The 17,403-nt window shown below is 37.2% G+C and overlaps 1 protein-coding gene across 2 annotated transcripts in view; it reads left to right on the forward strand.

Moving 5' to 3' along the window:
* LOC150106648 (protein mothers against dpp-like) overlaps positions 1-17,403 on the forward strand; it is a 149,860-nt gene that overhangs the window by 25,369 nt on the left and 107,088 nt on the right. For both annotated transcript variants that reach the window (XM_090393239.1, XM_090393238.1), the window contains exon 2: positions 4,835-5,125. In XM_090393239.1, the coding sequence (XP_090249365.1) occupies positions 4,895-5,125 (231 nt within the window). In that variant the 5' untranslated portion in view covers positions 4,835-4,894. The remainder of the gene's footprint in view (positions 1-4,834; positions 5,126-17,403) is intronic.

A 17,403-nucleotide genomic window follows, 5' to 3' on the forward strand; every position in this document is an offset into this window, starting at 1 on the left:
TGACCTTCATACCATAACTATTATAACAGTTATTCAATTTAGTTAAAGAATCTTGCAGACTTGTAATGAATTTATTTAGAAGTATAACATCATTTTCATAAAGCAAAGAGCTGAGATTAACATCTCCAATTTTGATATCAGGTTTAATACCATTTTCCTTCAGAGGGGATAATGTACATCCTTGTGTGATACCAGATTTAACATTAAATCACCTTCCTGTACTTCCTTCAATTCTAACTGCTGACTTACAACTCAAATAAAGACTAAGTATTGCTTGATATAATGCCCTGCCGACACCATATAACTGTAGCATTTTGAATTGCTTTTCTCTTGGCAACTTGTCATATGCCTTTTCCAGATCTACAAAACTTAAATACAGATCTTTGTTATATTCCCATGCTTTCTCGACTATTTGTCATAAAGTGAAGATCTGATCCTGACAGCCTCTATTTGGCCTGAATCCAGCTTGTTCTTCACCAGGCTTTTCTTCCATAATCCTTCTCAACCATTTCTCAAGTGTACTTATATAGATCTTACCTGGAACACTCAGTAGAGAAATACCTCTGTAATTCTCACTTTCAGTTTTATTTCCCTTTTTATATAGGAGTACTATGAGAGCTCTACTCCAATCATCTGGAATTCGTCCCTCTGAACTAGGCAGTGCAGTCACAGTAAGACTTTTATGCTTCCATACTTGAGCATTTCTGGTCGAATATCATCTACTCCTGCTGCCTTTCCACATTTCAAGCCTTTGATGGCTTTTTTTATCACTGATTGTTTCATTTAGCTACTTTTCAAAGTAATTACTCCATACTTCAAGGATATCTTTTTTCTCCATTTCTCATGTTACCTTTATCATCTTTAATTCCTTTTACAGCACTCTTTCCTCCATTTCTGAGATTCTTCAACAACCTCCGGAATACCTTGCACCTTGATATTTATTTTCTATGTTCTTACCATTCTTACCAAAGTCTTCCCATGACTTTTGTTAAGCTAGTTTTACACAGTTTAGCTTTCTTACATTTGTTTCTGTATTCTCTAAGAGCACAAGCTGACTTATTTGCCAGTAACATTTGATATGCTTTCTTCTTTTGCTTCACTGCCCTCCTTAACTTCCTGTGTCCACCATGGAGTTCTTATTTTTCTATCCTTACCAACAACCTCATCACATGCTTCTGAATCAATCAGTGTTTTCTTCAGGGATTTCCACTGAATCTCCAGGGTTTGGTTGGTTCCTGTTCTCAAAATCTTTAATTTTTTCTTCAATAATGTTTGCATATTTTAGTCTATAGCTCATATCTTACCTGCTCAACTTTTGTTTGCTTTAAAACTTTCTCACATGTTCTTCTTTTCAATATGAAATTCAATTTTATTCTCCTCAGAATGTGATCACTTCCAATTTCAAATCCTCTGTACACTCTAGTGTCCTGCACAAGAGAGAAAACATCACTATCGACATTAACATAGCCAATGAGACTTTTCTTATTCCTTGCCTCTTCTCTCCATGTGAATTTGTGCACATTTTTATGTTGTAACATCGTATTAGTAATAACCAGTCCATGTCCTGAGCATAAATCCAACAGGTATTTTGCCATTATTATTAGCTTTGCTCTTTTCTCCAAATTTTCCCAATATATTTTTGTATGTCTGACAATCATTTCCTACTCTGCTATTTAGATCCCCAACAAGGACCAACTTTTCCTTTTTCATTGTGTCAGCTGCTTTCTCTAAATCCTCAAAAAAATTCCTCCACTTCTACCTTAGCAGAATCTTCTGTGGGACCATAGGCACAAATAAGTCTCATTGTCCAGTCCCCATTCTGATATTTGCTCACATCGCTCTACTTGAGACTGACTGCCATTCAAGAAGATTAGCCTTGTATTTAGTGTTGAATACTGGGGATACTCCTTCTTTTTTCTTGATTGTCATTGCCTGAATATAACATTTTCTATTTATTGCTGAGCAAGATCTCACTTGTTTTTCTCCTTTTTTTGTTTCAGTTACCCCTATTATGTCCATCTGGTACTTATCCAATTCCATTTCTTTACTATTCCTGCTTCTTATGTTGATAGTACCAATCTTGTGATGGTACTACCAACATTGAATTCTGGTGATGTTGAGTTGGGGTGTATTTTAGCATTTGTTCGAATAGCTGACTTTTTGCAGTTCGTCCTGGTTCCCTGGCAAAACCAACGGGGCCCTCGTTTAACCAGGCAACACCCCAGCTGGTACAAAATTCTGTAATGTTGTATCATCATTCTATGTTTTGGTTGAAGCCAACAAGAATACAATTTGTTTGGCTAAATCCCAAATTGCCAGCCCATCCTCGTTCGTTCAGTATCCAGGGACCTAACTACCAAGGTACCCAAGTATCAAGATACCTAAGTTCCTAACACCACAAGAAAGTGAGGATTGGACATTTGGTCAGAAGCCCTGGTCGGTTCTCCGCATTCCTTTAAAGGCTACGTGGAGGTCTCCTCTCAGTTATACAGCTTTCACTCTTAAGCACCTCAAAGTCAGTCATGTCTTAGTAATTTACTAACTTTTTATACTCGAGTGACAGCAGAGTTAATAAAGGAAATGGCTACACAAATTCTGCTGGATTTTGCAAAGGTACATTTGACAATACTACATGGAATTCTAAATGAAAGATGCCAAGAAATTATATTCGTGGTTAAGGAAGGCGTGGAGGAAATTTACAGGTGATCAACCAAGGTGGTAAGTGGTCTGTTGTCCACATGGATTGTTGTTGGTGGTGGATGATAATTAAAGAAAAAAAGAGGGATATATAGTAACATTTAACTTATTTGAAGGATTTATAGGATTGATGCAGAGAAAATGCTTCAGCACTTGGCTAGAGGGCCACAACAAGAAGTCCCTGGAAGTTGAATAAAGGTATGGTTAGTAGGATTGTGAGGACTGGATTTTTTTTTGTTTGAGTTGCCAGAGTCAGTTGTTAGTGCTGTGTCTGTTAATGGGGTAGATTGTGTGGATGGTTTTGGGTCTCCTGCAATGAGTCTTCAGATTTCATGGAGGTGCCTGTATAATAATAATGATAATAATAATAAACTACATTCAAGCAGTATGTAATAACAAAATTTTGGTATAATAAACATTCATTTACACTCATAAAAGCAAAACAAAAAATATTATAAATGATCACACTATTGTTAATTCTTTTGGAAAAATCATACTTTTTGAACACTCTCTCTTTTAGTACTACATGAAGTCAGACATTCATTTTGAATTAGTAACAGGTTGTTGATATACAGAATACGTAAGTAATGGACTGTATATATATATATATGGAAGTTGCATCATGATTTCATCAGTGAACAGATCACTTAAACTGGCTGAAAAATTCTAATTGTGGTGATTGTTAATCAAGAAACATGAGTGGCTCATGTTGAATTATATAGTGAACCATAAACATTAAATGAATCTGTATCAGTCTGGTGAATATTATGTAAAAATATGTGTGCATATATTTAATGACAAACCTTCAATGTTTTACTTAAAAGGAGAATGGGAAGGTGTGAGAGAGGGAGAGATATATGGTTTTTACTAATATAGAAATTACACACACACACACACACTACTTGGAAAGAAGTCAGTGGTTACCATAGTGTGAGGAGCAAATAGCCATGGCACCAACTTAATAAGATGTAGGACCTCGTTTCACTGTGATGACTGCAGCAGTCCACTGTGGCATACTTTCCACAAGCATATGATAGTGATCAATAGGAATTTTGGACCATTCTTCCTGTAGGCATGTAATAAGGTACTGAACTGCTGTGGGGTAGATAGATGTCTGTTGACCTTGCACAATGCTCCAGTTCATCCTACAAATATTCAATAGGGGTTGAGATCAGGTTTCTGTGGAGGCCAGTCAAGTGTGGTGACATTGATGTCCACAAACCACACAGTTACAGCAGCCTTATGTCTTGCTGAAAGAGACAGTGGTCAGTTCCATAGAAATGCCACAAAGCAGGAAGCATATTCAGGTACCTCTCAGAGGTTCAATATTCATGGAAATACAGAGTTCTGAGCCAAATTAAGAGATACAGGACCACACCATCATGCTGCCACCTCTGAATTTCATTGTTGGGGTTATGCACTCTGATAAGACACATTCACCAGGCATCTGCTACACCCATGCCTCTCCATCTGCTTGATAGAGGGTGTAATGTGATTTGTCACTCCATAACACAGCTTTCCAAACTCCTGCGTCCCATTACATACTTTTTGCACCACTGAAGACGATGCTACATGGTGGTTTGGGTAATGTGTGGGCTGGCACATTGCAGTCAAACTCATGTTGTGAGCCTCTGTTCTGAATATTTTTATGTAGATTAATGTTCCAGCCAATGCACGGAACTCCATGTTCAATGTGTCAGACAATGAATAGCAATTTTTATATATCATTCTTTGTAGTACCCAATGCTCATGTTCAGTGAGTGTGGTGGGTTGTTCGCTGTATGTAGCACTTACATTTGACTCCCAGCACTTCCATCTCAGTATGGTATGACTGGTTGTTGAGCTGGGATGGTCCAATTTGTCAACAGTTTGCTCAACTGATAAGTCTGCAACATGGCATCCTATCACAATGTCTCCTTCAAACTCTGTCAGTTCCCTTCTCACAGCGATTTCACCCAGAGACAGTTGTGCTGACTTGGGAGCATCACATTCCTTCAATTTATATCAGCTACAAACACGACCTTTTACATGGCATGATTCATCTTGCCCATTGGGAGTGTCCATTGACTTCTTTCCAAGTAATATATGTGTGTTAAACTGTTCTTGCTTTTACATTTTTCTCTTTTTTCTCCCCCAGTTTCTTTTTGCAGAGAATGGATGTGTAAATATCACACAAATACGAAACATAAGAAGTGATATGTCATCTTTAAATAGCTTGTTTTCCTTCACAAGTCCTGCTGTAAAAAAATTATTAGGATGGAAACAAGGAGATGAGGAAGAGAAATGGGCAGAAAAAGCTGTAGACTCTTTAGTAAAAAAACTAAAGAAGAAGAAAGGATCGATAGAAGAGTTGGAGAAAGCATTAAGTTGTCCTGGACAACCTAGCAAGTGTGTAACTATTCCAAGATCACTTGATGGCAGGCTGCAGGTAAGTTGTACCTTAACTTCTTATTTTTATTTATTTCTCTATTTTAGAGAGCCATGAAAAGTTAGTTTAGTGGTATAATATACCATATATTATATTCTACTTCAGTGGTGGCAAACCTATAGAATGCAGATCAAAATGATATCTTTTCATCTCTTCCCTATCCTGTTTTAGGTATAAGTACTTAACTGAAGGACTTGTCCTGTCATGGCCATTTACTCCAGCTTCATATAAACTTAATTACTGTTATGATAGGACAGTTAATCTTATCTGCATAGTCTAATTAAGTCTTGCCAGGATTTGCTATTCTCTGGATGATTTGCCTTTTTTGCAGCAGGAAGTACATGTTTGTAGAATAGGGTGAAAAACCTATTCTACAAACATGTAGAATAGGGTTTTGTAGAATAACCTAAATTTCTTCCTTGTTCAAGTAGTCGACTGTGCCTTTCCTTATTGGATCCTTAACATGACTGCAATATACAGCTCTTTCCTTTCATGATGACTTGATACAGTAGTTCTCACGTGGCAGCGATCCAGGTAGAAGACTCAGAACTCACAATGCTTCTCTTCTGACAGTGATCTTGGCATGACAGGAGACAGGTAAGAGAAGGCTTAGAAAATTTTAAGACCCATTTCCTTCCTGATGAATTGTCTTATATAGGCCTTGACTTCTGTCGTGCGCATGCACACATTTCTCAAAATTGGTTACATATTTACCTTCAGACATGCTGACATCATTCTTTGGGCATCCTTGGAATTCTTTATTCATGGCAACTATGGTCACGTATTGACCTTTGGACATGATGTCATTCTTTGCAGGTCTTTGGAAATTTCCATCCATGGCAATTCTTAGAATTTTCTCACTAATCTTAGCATTAAACTTACTGATTTAACATTACTTAGTAGCCTTACATGATGATGGCATGCACTACTTTATGTTAACAAAGGTTCAATACAATATTATTGCAGAAAAGATTATTTCAGTCAAAAGATTAACATTACTCTGAGTACATTCTCCTAAACAAAAAATATGTAAAACTGAACCTGATAAGTTACGAAGTCACATATCATGAGAGGTTTTACATGATAATAATTTCATTGTCTTTTCCTGAAATTCTAATAGTTTTAATAGTTTAAAATGTTCACAATACCAACTGACTTTCCTTCTCCAACTGTACAGACAAGCAAGTAGAGGTGCTAAGATGTTTGCCATCATGATTGACCTTATGCAAATTGTTCACCTGCTCACTGGAGTACTAGATAACTTCAAACACTCTGTACCTCTTTCCTCACTAATGATCCCTCCAAATATGATGGTTGTGTACTCCCATAGGTAATTCAGATAACTTTGTGCTTACCTCTTCCCCCACCAAGCAACACTCATAGAGTTATTTTCAAACAAGAGTCATCTGGCATTATAAGAACATCAAGTGGGATGACCTCTGAGATTTCTTTGCCTCATACCCTAGGCCGTGTTATGCTTTTGGCCTTCCAACCCAAGCATATGCACTGAATGCATCACTGAAGTAATCCTCTCTGGAATGGAAGCACATATTCCCATTCCATGCTAAATTCATATCCCCTAAGTAAGCCTGTTTTTACAAATGATTTGCCAAGACTGTACAAATGAAGAACTAAGCATACTCTAATTGGCTGTCATCAAGAACTCTGCCTTCTCTCATTGCTTACACCAAAACCCAAAATAACTGCATGAAAAAAAAACCTCATATCAAAAACTGATTTCCCAAGAGCCAAAAAAGCAGGAAACTTACCTTGTGCCCAATGGCAGATGCACATTTTGGTTTCTTGTCAAAGCAGTTGGCCACAACTTTTGCCCAATACTGCTCCCACTGTTACTGCACCTAGATGGGTCTATTGCATCATCACCCACAATAAAAGCCAATCTCTTGTCAAATGTCTGCATAGGTGATTTTGTTAATATCCTCCCACCCATTCCAAACACCTAACATTCAATGCTTCCTTTGACCTGCCCCTGGGAAGTGATCAGAAAAATCCTGTCAAAAATTAGATACCAAAAAGTCTCCTGGCCTTCAAGTGTCCTGAAAATTTGTGTTCAGAATAGACTCCTATTTTATGTACATCTTCTTCTTCTCTTCTGTCTAAGACGGGTTGAGTCTTCTCTTAAGCAGGACCTTCCAGTCTTCTCTATTCCTTGCTGTTTGAAAAAAGTTCCTTATATGTTTTGCATCCTGAGATGTTCTTTATTAATTTCAGCCAGGTAATTCTTGATCTTCAGGGTCTTCTTTTTTCAGTTGGAAAAGTATTGATTAGGATGTTAGGAAGTCTGTACGCATCCATGCGTACAGTGTGTCCAAACCATCTCAGTTGTTGTTTTCTAATTTTTTCTATTATTGTCTTTTTATACAATAGTTCTTGTCTGACTGTGATGTTTGTTTTCTTTTCTATCCAACTTGTTCTAATTATTTTTCTTAAGCATTTCATTTCAAATGCCAGCAGTTTTTTCTCCTCTCTTTTTTTAACTGTCCACGTTTCTGCTCCATAGATGACTGTTGGTATAATTATTGCTTCATATAATTTGATTTTGGCTTGCTTAGATATCTTGTTTGTTTTCCAGATTTTCTGTAATTTTCCCATGGTGGTCCATCCTATCGCTATTCCGTGTTTGATTGTTTTGAGTTCATCTATTCATATATAGATGTAAAAATATAAATGTAAATATGAATATTGATACAAAATTGGAAATGTAAATGTTAATAAGTACTTAGAAGCTATGTGTAACATAAGCATTGTATGCAATGGAGCATGTAGGAATAAATTACCTCCTGGTAGAGTTACTATTGGGAGGAAAACACACACACAAAAAAAAAAAAAAAAAAAAAAAAAGAGGGGGAGAGAGAGCCTGTCCACTTTAAAGTCTGTTGTAAACTATCCTATTATGGCAAGACAGCCACTATCAGGACTTCCTGACAATGCTTTAGACACCTATACTTCACACAGCGAATATAAATACGGAAGACTTTTCCTTGAATCTGCTTCTGCCTAAGAAACTACCCAAACATCAACAAATTTCATTTGCATTACTCTCATCCTTCGTACTTTAGTCCAGCCAAGTCCACTAGGAGTCACTATTCAGGACTTGAGGCTTACTGTCAGCTGACATGTCAGTTCAGTGTCATTACATATCATATTATATTGTATTCCCTGATAATGTCAATTTGACTTTGCCAAAATACTGGAAGTGTTAATTAAATTTACCTTAGTTAATATATTAGTCTATGTTGTAATTCCCTTAAAATACCAATATTATTATTATTATTATTAAGAGAGAGACCTCCAGGGACTCAGGAACTCATTGAGGGAGGCCATACTATTTGTACCAGCTATCATGCCTGTTCTTGAATTCATTCATGATACTTGCACAAAACATCCAACAGCAATCCATTGCAATCATGTACTACTATGTGAGAGAAAAATCTAGCCTTGACCCCCCCTTCAGGACAGCATTTATTCTCAACTTCCATGGATGCCCTTGCATCCTTTCCCCATTCTCCATAAAATGAAAAATTCCATCTACTGAAATTCTGTATAACCCCTTTCAGAAGTTTGTAAGTCTCAATCATATCGCCCCCCCCCTTCTCCTGTTTGCTAGTGTCTGCAGCCTACAAATTCTCAGTTTGTCTTCACAATCCTGATATTATTTTTTACACTCTTCTTTCCACTCTCTCCACTGTATCAGAATGACCACAGAGACCAGAGCTGTGCCCAATAGTCTAAGTTCGGTCTCATCAAGGCCTTGTAAAGAGGTGAAATGTCATTCACCTCTTTACAAGGCCTTAATAAGACCTCACTAATCAGTTCCTGTTGCAGAATTCTTCAACTTCTGCAACAGGCTCTAGTACTTTCTTCTCATCCACATGAGTTTCCTCATACAGTGAAGAGGTTGCAGTGAGTTCAATGTTGCATATACCAGATTGATGGCTTTTAGCAAAATTGCTGCTCATAGTTGAACTGCATCAGTCACCTGCATACCATCAGCATTCAGTATAGTTATTCTTTCAAATTTATTCTTTCTTTTACTTTAATCAACAACCAACTCTTGAATCATCCAGAAACATACCAGCTAATCAGTGACCAGCAGTATGGATTCTGCAACTTGCAATCCACAGCTGATCTTTTTGCTTTTACTACCCGCCTATGGACCCAGGCCAATGAGAAATTTTCCAGTCTTATCCATAGCTTTGCTGATGACCGTACACTCCATTCCTCCTTACGAAAAAGTAAGTTCTTCTGCAGCCACCAAGTTTTTTGGTGACTGCAGAAGCTATAGTTGAAATATGGTTGTGTCAGGAAAGATTGGAGATGCAAGTTAGTCTAAGAAGAAAAATCTGATCATGTTTGGATCTCAGTATTACTGAAGATAAGGGGGAGGGGATACGAGCTCTGTTTTGCGAGAGATTAGACAGAAATTAGTTTTGGTGGTATTGAAGTTTACAAGGTTGTCCTTGCCCCACTGGGATAAAGCTAGGAAATCTGAGTTCAGGTCCCTGGTCATGGTAGATCTTGAGGATTCTAATATTTGAGCAGTAACAGGTTTGTCAAATGAAAACCTGTTAGCAAACCCCCAGAACCATATTGACATTTTTATTGAAGAGTTGTAAGCTGTTTTTGTTTGGAAATACTTATTCTGAAAGGCTGTTCCTGAAACTGAAGTAGATAGAATGAAACAGGAAGAAGAAAAGCAGATTTTACTTGCATTTGCACAGGAAAGAGATGCTGTGCAACTGTTGCTCTTGTATTAACAGGTGCATCTTGTATTAACAGACACACAGTCAAAACACTGTGTGTGAGAGATAGAGATTGAAATAATCTGTAAGAGAGGGATAATCTATGATCCAAATTGCTCTTCTCTGGACAGGAACAAGAATTTTTTAGAGAAGTTTTAGGTGCTCCACTGCAAACATATGAGCAGTATTCTAAGCATGAATGAATTTGTGATTTGTATATTGTTAATGGTTGGTTGGGTATAAAATAGCATCTCGAAGAAAGAGAATGCCTAGTTTTTTGGATGCTTAGGAAGTTGTTGCGATGTGTTTGTGCCAGGGGAGAATGGAGGTAAACGTTTGTCCAAGCCTTGAGATCTAATCTTGTCTGGTGATTTGTGTATTACTGAGAATGTGAGCTCTTAGATTTCTTTTGCAAGAGAAGAAGCAAGACTGGTGGCATTGGATTGGCCTTGTCCCATTGAAAAATAGTACATAGATCAATGTTTAAGGCACTAGTTGTTGATCATCATGATGCTTTGGATATTTGTGTGCTGCATGGTTTGTCAAATGAGTAGCAAGAATGGAGAGTACTATCGTCTGCAAAGTTATGGATAGGATTAGTGATAACTGTAGAATCACACTTGTATCACAGTAAAAATGAAATTTATTATGCATATATTTTGTCTAACATTTTGTAAGGCATCATTAGTACAAAACAGTGAACAACGATAAGGAATTTGAATAAAGAAACAGAATGCATGTGTCAAATTGGAATCCTTCTATGTATACAACCTTGTGTTCAAGGGTTAAAACTATTGGGCTGAAAATAAAATATAAGAGATTGCAAATTTATTTAATACAGTTAAGGATAACAATTTTGGAATAGTGAGTCAGTCATTATGATTAGGTCAATGAAGTAGTGCTTCATCACTTTGTATAAATGTTGATGTTTATATGTGGACCTATGCAGCAGCTTGGTGTTTTCCCATTGGATCCCATGGCTGGTGTTGTCAGTTCCATGTTGTGCCAGGCCAGATTTGTGAGGTTTGATAAGCCAGATGTGGTCTTGATGTTCAGAGATATGTTTATGGACAGGTCTTCCTGTTTGTCCATAAACATAAACATTTATTTTATACTTTATCCATAAACAAAGGCTGTTTCTTTGATAGTTTCCATATTTCTGTGATAGTTTCTTATTTTAGAGATTCTTCAGTACTCTTGATACTAGGGATTTTATGATGCCATATTTTTGAGATGTATTGTGGATATAACAACCAGTAAAATTTGGTTTCTGGTAGAAGTGGAAATGGATCCATCTTTCTTATGCTGGATGTGTACTAGAAAGAAAATACTTTTTGTCAGATAGAAAAAAAGAATCATACAATTATTTTTCTAGTGCGAACTTAATACAAGGATGTAAGGTGTTGATATTTTGTAGAAATGAATGGAATTCTGGTTCTGTGTGACTCCAGATTGCAAAGGCATCATCAATGTACTGCAACCAAATTGTTGGTTTTAGGTCAAGAGAGAAGTTCTAGGTGTTCAAGATAAACGTTGGGTGGGTTAGGTGATAGGGATGAGCCCATTGGAGTTCCTTCCTCTTGTTTATGTATTTTATCTTTCCACATGAAGTAACCAGATGTAATTGTAAATTTGAATGTCCAATGGAAATTTTTGGGCTAGAAATTCTATTGTCTCTTTGTGAGGGATATTTGTGAAGAGAGAGATGATGTCAGAGCTTTCCAACATGCCTATCTGCTAGTTAATGTATTTTATTCTTGCAATAAATTCTGTGAAATTTTTTATAGAAGCTTGAGTGGCCAATGAGGGACAGAAAAAAGTAAGACAGAAATCTTGAGATTGTGGACATGGGTCTACGTGTATACAATCCACAATAGGTCTACGTGGATAGTTGCTTTTATGTAATTTTGGTGAGCCCAAATATGTTTTGAGTCTTTTGATGGTTTCTTGATTTACAGATGTTTTATCCAATAATTTGAGTTTTCTGAGTTGACTTTTGGTAGATCAGTATTAAGCTGGGAGTATGTATTGCGATCATGAAGTAATTTCATTTTTTGATTTAAGGATGGATTTTAATTCTGACAGTGGGGTATTCATTTCTGATTGTTGTGCATCATAGATCACCTTGGCTGTTCAAAATGTCTATTAGCTTCATTACTAGACAGATTACTCATGTTCTTTTCAATGTTGTGCATGATATCTAAATAGAGAATATGTTTGGGCAAAATCGCAAACTCGTGGCTTCGTGCTAGTACTTTCAGTTCATCTTTGGTTAGAGTACAGCTCGATAACTTAACAACCCATTTGTCCATAGGTAATTTAGTTGTATTTTTCTGCAGTCATTCTAATAAAGTTGAGTATTTATGATATTTAATGCCAATTCCTTTTTTTGAAACTTGTAACTGATTGAGCACCAAAGAATAGCTAGCTTTTAGATAAATTTTATGAGCCTTGATGATTGAACAACTTCCTTTAACTTATCAAAAGTCGGTATTAGTTTACCATGTCTGCACTTCTTCAGAAATGAGATTCTAGCATACAGCTTACCCTGTTTCAATTGAAACTCTCCAAGTTGCTCTTCTATGCTGCACACCAAGCTGCTGCATAGATTGATATATAAGCATGAATGTTTATACAGAGAAAGTGCTAAAGCAAGCCCTACTTCATCTACCTGACCTCTCATGACTGCCTTACTATTCCATATTCCAAAAGTATGGGAAATTGTTATCCTCAACTGTATTAAATAAATTTGTAATATCTTATATTTTCTTTTTAACTAATCTATTTCAATTTATTTTCAGCCCAATAGTTTTAATCTATGAACATGTGACTGTATATATAGGAGGGATTACAATGTAACTCATACATTCTGTCTATTCAAATTCCTTATTATTGTTCGTTGTTTGTACTGATATGGCTTACGAGACGAAATATATGCATAATAAATTTAATTTTTACTGTGGTACATGTGTGATTCTATAATTATGGATGCTCCACTTGTCTTATTATACAAAAAAGAATTAGTGGTGATTGAGCATAGGTAGTTTACGTACATGAGAAAGAGGATAGGTCATAGGTGGCCAACAGTGGGCCACATGCAACCCATAAAGTGATTTTGTGTGGCCCACTACAGGCTAAAAAACTATATTAAATTATATGTATTATCAATTTAGCTATTAGTTTCGACCGCAGATTTTCTGATAATTAATACTTAAGGAATTGACAGTGTACAGTAGAGATATAAATTAAATCAACTTTAATATATACTTTCCCATTCGGCAACGTTACGTTGTCATCTTCATGGGAACTTAAGATGAAGACACTTGCATGCAAGTACTACATAACAGCAAATGAGAAACGAAGCGAGGAAGCTACCGTTTTCCATAAGTCCTGATGGTGCCCCCTGGCGGGCTATATTAAGTGTTCTTGGCCTTTGGGTTGAAGTTCTTCTGATATATGTTTCCCAAATTTCGGGCAGTCTCATGCATCCAAATTTGTTGAGGTTTGGCATGTTCCTAAGGGCTGAGTCTGATTCCATGAATAATCTTTCATATTTGAACTTGTTGTGGTGTATTACTGTGGCTTTCTTCCACCTTATTCTGTGGCGAGTATCCAAAGTGAAATTGGATGTAGTCCTTGTGTTCTGAGATTCTGATATTTGCTGTCCTGCCTGTTTGGCTAAAAAGTAGGACAATTTACAGCTGCAAGGGGCCTGGTATACACCAGGTATGTCTAGAGGAAGTGGTTGGTCTTTAGTGGAGCAGATAAGGGATGCCAATTTTCTGTATGGTCTGTAACAGGAGGTCAAGTCATGTTTTTTTAGGATTTTGTTCAGTTTTTGCAAGGTGCTTCAGATGTAGGGAATGGTGATGTATTTAGAGTAATCTTTTTTGTGAAAGGGGGTGGGTGGGTTGTGGATAACTGGTTTTTGGATTTTTTTGGGGGGGGGGGGTAGCCATTGGCTGAAAAAGTGTTGAGGATGTAGTTAGGGCTTGGTCATTTGAACAGATTAGTTTTGCCCTGTTAAATAGTGTCTTAATAGCTCCATATTGTTGTGATGGGGGGGGTGATTGTTGGTGAATGTATTTGCCTGTATGGGTGGGTTTTCTATAAACTGAGAAAACCAAGGTTCCATCAGGTTGGCAGGTGACTAGTGTGCCTAGGAAGGGGAGGCTATTGTTTTTCTCTTTTTCCAGGGTGAACTTGATTCTAGGATGTTGATTGTTTAAGTGTGTTAAGGAGAGGAGTGTATCCATGCCATGTGGCCAAATAGTGAACACATCATCAAGTGTGACTATATATGATATGGTCACACTTGATGATATGACCATATCATATAGAACACATCATATAGTGAAACCATATTGTAGATACGGAGAGCTTTCTGTGAAACGAAACGGTGCTTAAATTTTACACAATTTGGGATTACCTGATTATCCTGGCAGCGTTTTAGGAAGGTCAGACGATTCAGTTGTCTAGATAACTTCAGCTACAGTTTGCCGTAATGGCAGGCCTTATGTGCGATGGAATCTTCGCGGATGATAGTAATTCTAGTAGAAAGGCTTATACACTGGTTAAACATGATAACTAAATACTTAAGGAATTGACAGCGTACGCTAGAAATATAAATTAAATCAACTTTAATATATACTTTCCAATATTTCGGCAACGTCACGTTGCCATATTCATGGGAACTTAAGATAAAGACACGTGTACGCAAGTACTACATAACAGCAAATGAGAAACAAAGCGAGGAAGTTCTTGGCCTTTGGGCTGAAGTTCTTCTTCAGCTGAAGAACTTCAGCCCAAAGGCCAAGAAACATCTAATATAACCCGGCAGAACGCACCGTTTCCCATTTGCTGTTATGTAGTACTTGCGTGCGCGTCTTTATCTTAAGTTCCAATGAAGATGACAATGTGACGTTGCTGAAATATCGGAAAGTATATATTAAAGTTGATTTAATTTATATTTCTAGTGTACGCTGTCAATTCCTTAAGTATTTAGTTATCATGTTTAACCACCGTATAAGCCTTTCTACAAGAATCATTATTTCTGATGACAAACAATTTATATTCTCAACACGGAATCAAAATTGCTTTAAAAAATTACTCAATTTATAAAATCTGCTGCTTCTCTGTGCGAGTTGTAGTAGTAGTAGTGGGAGTGGTAGATTTCTATGTGCTCCCGAGTAACACATCATTGGAAGTCACTTGCTCTGCTCTGGTTACAGTGATCAGTTTCAGAGACTCAGTTTCGCAGTTAACAGTGTTATTGTTATAGTTTGTGTCCCCTGGTCAGTTACTTCAGCCTTTGTATACTATGAGTAAGAAACATAAGATCTATGAAGAAAACAGGTCATTTCAGGAGAAATGAGAAAGTGAATTTCTGTTTAAAAACTAACGACAACAAACCACAGCACCTTGTGTGTTGCAAGTATTGTCTGTGCACAAGGAATATAACCTCAAGCGCCACTACATACAAGCACCATGTCGCTAAATACCAAGAATACGTTGTACAAGTACGTACTAAAATTGTACGTAATTTGCATTTATTCTTGAGAATTGCATCTATGTTTAGAAGCACATACATATGTGAATGCACTTTCTCAACTATGAGGGCAGTTAAATCGTCACAAAGAAGCTGACTGACTGACTGACTGACTACGTTCAGGATTCGTTATGAATATCGACATCATCATTGAAAATCGACTTTGATGAACTTGTTGCCACACATGAACACCCACAGTGTTCTCATTAAGTTGTGTTACATGTAAAAAAAAAAACCCAGAAATATGTAATTAAATTTTTAATTTAACAACTTATATTTAAATCAATCAAGTATTTTATATTGTTCTCCCAGTAGTAAAATGATTTAACAAATATAGTAATTCAATACATATAACTATTGCCTTGAAAAAATGCAGAGTTTATTTAAGTTGTGTCTAAAAGTGTGCGGCCCGTGACGCTACCACTCATCATATATTGGCCCTCGTATAGAATGAAGTTGGCCACACCTCGGATAGGTGATAGGACAGAGCACCAAGGTACTCCTGCATTGGTGGTCAACCTCAGAGAGAGAGTCATCAACAATGACATGCAGTGAACAACAACCAGACAGGAGGCCAGCAACCCAGTTACAAAGGGTGGCTTCAGATAGACCAAAGGATGCAATTTTTTAGCAAACCTTGATGCCAGACATCCATCATAAGCTCTGGAAATGTCAAGAGCAACAGCACAAGCTTCTCCAAATGTTTTCATTGCACATGTCCAGTGATGGGTGATGTAAGCTAAGAGGGTATGTATGGATCTTGAATGGCAGAATCCATACTGGTGGTTGCTGATTAATTGGGAGGCCTGTAGGTAGTGAAAAAGTTGGCTATGGACTACTTTCTCCATTATTTTGGAGAGGGCTGAGGTGATGGCGATTGGTCATTAGTTTGACAATAGATTTCTATCTTCCTTTTTATGGAATAGGTGGATGTGTGATTACTTCTGCACATTGGAATTAGTACTAGCTATGTATAATATGTAGAGACAATACAGGAATGGTGTTAGCTCTGGAGCACAGTATTTGAGAACAAATGGAGAGATGCAATCAGGACCAGGAGACTTTTTAGTGTCCAAGTTATTTAGTAATTCTCTGACTTTTTTTGAAACACTACAGGAGGCATATGGCTCAGATATCAATATAGTAGGATATGATTTCCTTTGGTCTTCAATGCAAGAGTTGGAGGAAGAGAGCAATTCTAGGAAGTCAGTTTTATTTTCGAGTGAAGTAACAGGTGTGTGTGTGAGAGAGAGAGAGTGAGGTACAGGTGAGCAAACGTTGAGTCCAACGATTGGGGACTAGAAAGTTGAAAGTTTATTTTTCACTTGGTTAGACTAGTGAAAAATAAACTTTCAACGTCTTTCTCTAAATCCAGAGTAATTTAATAAAAAGGTGGCACACTGTTTGGCAACTCCTATAAGTAGAGATGACCTTGCTAATGCTTCTGCCTGGTATCTCCACTTAGGCCTAGCTCCCACTGAAGAGACCTCAATAAAGGTCGAAACTAGTCTGGGTAGTGGCTCTTCCCTTAATGCATAACAATTATACATATCTGCAAGGAGATGTGTTTTGCATTATGGGAGATACTGAGAGAGGAATGATGTTAGCTTGCTCCACCTTTGCAACGAGTTTCCCGGTGTTGTATTACCTTACCCCAGTCCTGAAGATACTTTCAAGCGCAAACTTTGTTTGCTCACACTTGGATAAAGGATTAAACTAAATTTATTATAAGGACTAGAAAGCACAGCTTCCATTTGGACAGGAGGCAAGTTTTCTACTGTTGGCCTTTATGAAATTGGATTTAGATCTGCTGATGACTGTTTTGCATTCCTTGTGTGTTTTGGTATATGTAGAGCATTAGCTAGATTTCTTGATTCAAGCTACCTGCAGTAATCTGAATTTTCTTCTTTGACTGCTCTGATATACTTTCTGCTGAACCAGAGTTTGAAAGGCAGACGAGGATTTTG

This window comes from Typopeltis vanoorti, chromosome 5 (genome assembly GCF_054136105.1).
Source record: "Typopeltis vanoorti isolate ZY-2024b chromosome 5, IOZ_Tvanoo_1.0, whole genome shotgun sequence".
In the NCBI taxonomy this organism is placed as follows: Eukaryota; Metazoa; Arthropoda; class Arachnida; order Uropygi; family Thelyphonidae; genus Typopeltis; species Typopeltis vanoorti.